Source organism: Chenopodium album, chromosome 6 (genome assembly GCF_948465745.1).
Source record: "Chenopodium album chromosome 6, dcCheAlbu1.1, whole genome shotgun sequence".
NCBI classification, from domain to species: domain Eukaryota; kingdom Viridiplantae; phylum Streptophyta; class Magnoliopsida; order Caryophyllales; family Amaranthaceae; genus Chenopodium; species Chenopodium album.
The window spans coordinates 66,822,982-66,828,254 of NC_137839.1; the positions used below are offsets into that span (position 1 = coordinate 66,822,982).

A 5,273-nucleotide genomic window follows, 5' to 3' on the forward strand; every position below is an offset into this window, starting at 1 on the left:
TTGCAAAGACATGGAACGATTATGCATATCCTCATCCTCCATTATTACTTACCTGAAAAAAAAAGACATAAATAAATTAAGACATCGATTTGTATCATTTTTAAATTATAAACTTGTACAATTAACAATAATAAGCAATTTATGCAATTACTAACACATATTGGAAAAAAAATCACAAAATTCATACCTACTTCATTCTTCTCTTTTGCGACATAAAATCCTTCATTATGATCTTTTCGTTTCAACGTTGTGTCAAAATCATCGACTATTGGAGGGATGCTCCAAACGGAAGGTGGTGACTCATTAAATTTCTCATCATATTCTTCCTCGTCCACCACATCTTCAATGCCAAGTATCCTTCTTTTACCTTCTAAAACAACTGACCACTTACAATCAGCTGGTCAGCCATGTAAAAAACTTGTTTTGCTTGTGAAGCTAATATAAATGGATCAGCTAGATGCCCTCGCCGACCAAGATTTACAAGGGTCAAGTTCCCTTGTTCATCTTTTTTTACACCACGGCTACTATCAGCCCACTTACATCGAAATAGAGGAATCTTGAAATCAACATAATCCAGCTCTATTATTTCTTCAATGATTCCATAATAAAATTTCTTCTTATCCACAAGTGTTTTATCATGTGCACTAACATACTCAGATGACAAACCTACTACTTTAACACCACTGTTTTTCATTGTTGACTTGTCATCTTGTCGGCTAGTGTAAAAAGAATACCCATTGATGTCGTATCCCTCATATGACATGACTTGACATTTAGCACCATATGCCAACCATCTCAATGTGTCAGATATATCGTTAGGTGTGGTGGATAGTTGGGACATCACTCGTTCCTTGAACCATGTAACGAATGAACAATTATGCTCCTTTATCAGCTGAAGATCACTTTTGGAAGGATATTTATTTTTAAGAAAAAGCATGTGCTCATCCAAGTAAGGATGAACCTCACTAAGATTTTGCAACACAAAAAGCTCGGCCTTATTTTTCATTTCAAAGCCCATGGATATCCTTTTCCTGCCAATAGTACCTTGACCTCCAAGCCTCCCATCGCGTCGAGACTTTGGCAATCCAATTTTCTGTGAACGTGCAAGATATTGAGCAACCCATGCTGCCACTTCCTCAGCAACTGTTCGTTGTACAATACTAGCTTCAGGTTTGGCCGGATTCATGACTTTTCCCTTTAAGTCACCCATTTCTCGTTCAAAAGGATACATGTATCTCATACACACTGGTCCACAAAGTTTAATTTCACGTACAAGATGAATAACCAAATGAGGCATCACGTCAAAAAAAGATGGGGGAAAATATACATTTCAAATCGACACATTGTCTCAAGTACATCTGCTTGCAAGTCATCTAAAATACTTGGATTTATGACCTTGCTACAGATAGTGTTAAAAAAGACACATAATCTTGTAATCGTATACCTCACTTGAGGTGGAAAAATTCCTCGAATGGAAACTGGTAATAATTGTTGCATAAAGACATGACAATCATGAGATTTCATGCCACCCAATTTCAAGTCAGACATTGACACAAGTCTACAAAAATTAGAAGAAAATCCAGCCGGGACCTTTAAACCATGCAATGACTCACAGAAGCTAGTTTTTTCCTTTTTAGACAAGGTAAAGCAAGCTGGGGGAAGATACCAGCGTTTTCCTCGAGATTCGGGTGCCAAATCTGAACGACCCATAGAAGCCATGTCTTTTATTACTTTAACTCCATCCTTTGTCTTTCCTGGCATATTTAATAAAGTTCCAACAATGGCATCACAGACATTTATCTCAATATGCATTACATCTAGACAATGCCAAACTTCCAAATGTCTCCAATATGGAAGAGACCACAGCTCAGACTTCTTCTTGTAACCCCCAGTTGATTTGCTTTTGTAAGGCTTACCAAACTCATTCTCAATGTCTTTGACCCGCTGATAAACCTCACTTGCACGTAAAGGGCCACGAGCTTCTCTCAACTCCACTTTTCCATTAAAAGCATCCTTATTGAATCGAAAAGGGTGGTCTTCTGGAAGTTGTCTTCGATTATCCATGTATACATGCTTGCCACAATTGTCTAGGCGCAATGCCTCCAAATCATCTTCACAAATGGGGCAAGGAGTTGTTCCCTTCACAGTGTACCCCGACAAATTCCCATAAGCTGGGAAGTCATTTATCGTACAAAAAATCATGGCACGTAAAGTGAAATTGGTTTTACTATATGCATCAAACATTTGGACACCTTCATTCCACAAAAATTTCAAATCTTCAATGAGAGGCGCTAGATACACATCAATGTCATTTCCAGGTTGTTTAGGCCCAGATATTAGAAGGGACAACATAATGTATCTAGACTTCATGCATAACCAAGGAGGCAAATTGTAGATAGTTAGAAGAACCGGCCAAGTGCTATATTGGGTACTTAGTGTCCCAAATGGGTTCATTCCATCTGTACTAAGACCAAGCCTAAGATTTCGATCTTCTTCACCAAAGTCCTTGAACTTTCGATCAATGTTCCTCCATTGCGGGGAATCAGCAGGATGCCTCATTAACCCATCTTTCTTCCTCCCATCAGCATGCCACCTCAATAATTTTGCAGTTTTTTCATCCGAGAAGAGTCTCCTAAATCTCGGTATAATTGGAAGATACCATAATACCTTAGCCGGAGACCCTTTCTTACACATCTCACCAGTATCATTCATCTTGTAACGAGAAACTCCACACCTTGGACACTCATGCAAATCAGCATACTCATTTCGATACAACACACAGTCATTGGGACAAGCATGTATCTTTTCATACTCCATACCCAAGGGGCACATAAGTTTCTTGGCCTCATAGGTGGAGTTTGGAAGTTCATTCCCGTAGGGAAACATTTCTACTAAGGCTTCTAACAACTGCGTAAAACCCTTGTCGGTCCAACAATTGCTCGCCTTTAAGTTGAATAACTTCATAATAGCACCAAGTTTAGTGAACTTTGTACAACCAGGATATAACGGGGTTTCAGCAGCTCTCAAAATACTATCATATGTCTGGGGACACTCTGTGAAATGGTCTTCAACATCATGCATCATTTCATCTATCCTGTCCTTCTCCACTTCACTCTCACTTTCAACACCAATATCATCAGCTGTATCGATATCCTCACCTTGGTGTTCATTATCATCATCACAATGATTCTCATCTTCTCTTGGACAATAACTAGAACTTGCCTCAATATATATGCTCTCACCATGCCATGTCCACCTCGTGTAGTTTTCTTTAAACCCACGACGAATTAGATGATCTTTAATATCAACTATATCACGATATCCCCTCAAATTATTACAGTCACAACAAGGACAAAGAATAATCTTTGATTTATTCTCTGTTTGGTGTTTTAAGGCAACAGTGCTAAACTCTTCAATTCCTCGTAAAAAACTTGTACAATTTTGTTTACCATACATCCAACTTCGATCCATTTTCAACCACTGAATAACAAAATTAATTTTAAGATAATGTGTATGTTTTGTAACATATATAGCTCCTTAACCATAAACAAGAATATAAGGCATCAAACATTTTCATTCAAAGTTTATATCATGTAAATGCAACTCCGGATGATCCAATAAGGTCCTTATCACTCCAACCTAACCCATTCTTGAATGTCCTATCTCACTAATAACTACTTGTAAAGTTTGGTTCTAAAGAAAATCCGGCAGCATTTCCCTATAGTTCTCCAAGCACACAATGTAGATAATCGGCTATCAACATATGTACCCAGAGAACAATCGGGAAATAGTGAGCCATGATCTTCTTAGACCCAAAACAATTCAAGTAGTTATCACCTAAATGAGATAGAACATTCAAGAACAGTCCCAAACCGGGGACTATTTAAGACTTACTCCTAATGAGTAAGCCCTGAACGGGTATTTAAGCCAATGATGCAAGTATTATTGCAATTCCAATCAATTATATCACAATTAAAAATCTCATACAATTCACAATCATTATACCAACCAGAACAAATAATTTAATATTGCAAAGAATGGTTCAGATATATATACCACAAGTGAAGACAATCTTGTATGCGTACTACCGCCTTAATCGTTTGTCCACAACCAGAACCTCGAGCAACTTGTGGAATTCACTTCCGCATAATTAAGAATCTGCCATAAAAAATTACATATATTAACCAACATAGTTGATTCAACTTAATCTGCCATGTGACATAAAAGTTGTGTCATAGATTTTACATGTATTTTGTAATTTATTTAGCAGCATTTTTACAGCAAATTAAAGATAAGACAGTTGAAAAACAAGGGTCAATGTTACTGAATTTAATAGCCAGGATGAAGATCGACAACACGTGGCTTATCTATTTTTGCAAAACCGCTCACATAGTCATACTATGCACTCGATTTCAGTTATATATTTGAAATCAGTAATATATTGCAAACTAGCAGCTCAAAAATCAGCAGCTCAAAGATGCAACCAGTTATATATTCAACTAAAATCTGCCATATATATTTTCTAATTAATGAACTAACACTAAACCTGAAATTAAACTAAGTCATTGTTCAAGTTAAATGCTACATTCTATCTACCATGAAAAGAATGAACATAAATAGAAGCAATCTTACCTTAGGTGAAATTGACTTCACAAATTCAACAATGTCAAGCCGAAATCCCCCCTCGAATTATTGTTGCTGTAATTTCTTGACTGAAATTCGAACAATTTCTATTTATGACTGAAATGGGGGATTTCGAACCCTTAAACCCAGAAAAAGACGTAATTCGAACAATTATTGTTGCTGTAATTTCTTGACTGAAACTATTGTTGCTGTAATTTCTTGACTGAAATTCGAACAAAAATTATTTATGACTGAAATGGGACGAATTTCTTAGGGTATATTGCGTCGCTGCCAAAAACCCTAGAAATCCCTCCTCGAAATCCCCCAATCGAACTTGAAGACCGAAATTGAATTTTTTGGGGTTTCTAGGGTTCGAATTCGTATGCTTTTGAGTTGATTTTTTGCTCGAAATGGGGGATTTTTGGTCGGAAACAATCAATTTTACTGGGTTTAAGGGTTCGAATTTCTTAGGGTTTTTGGTCTAATTTTTTGCTCGAAATTGCTCGGATTTGCTTCAACTTGACTGCAATTTTAATTTAGATGTTAAATTTGCTAGGGAATCGCAGTTTTTTGGCCTAATTTGTTGGATTTCAGAGACGAATTTGTGGGTGTTTTGCTGTAGAAATTCACTGGAAGAACTCTTGTTTTTT

General features: G+C 36.9%; 1 protein-coding gene across 1 annotated transcript; it reads right to left on the bottom strand.

Annotated features, from left to right (window-relative positions):
• Positions 1–1,296: 1,296 nt before the first annotated feature.
• Positions 1,297–3,471, bottom strand: LOC145637086 (uncharacterized). The gene has a single exon (XM_081688596.1). It carries the CDS (start codon positions 3,469–3,471, stop codon positions 1,297–1,299), a length of 2,175 nt encoding a protein of 724 aa, XP_081544722.1.
• Between the last annotated feature and the right edge of the window lie 1,802 nt (positions 3,472–5,273).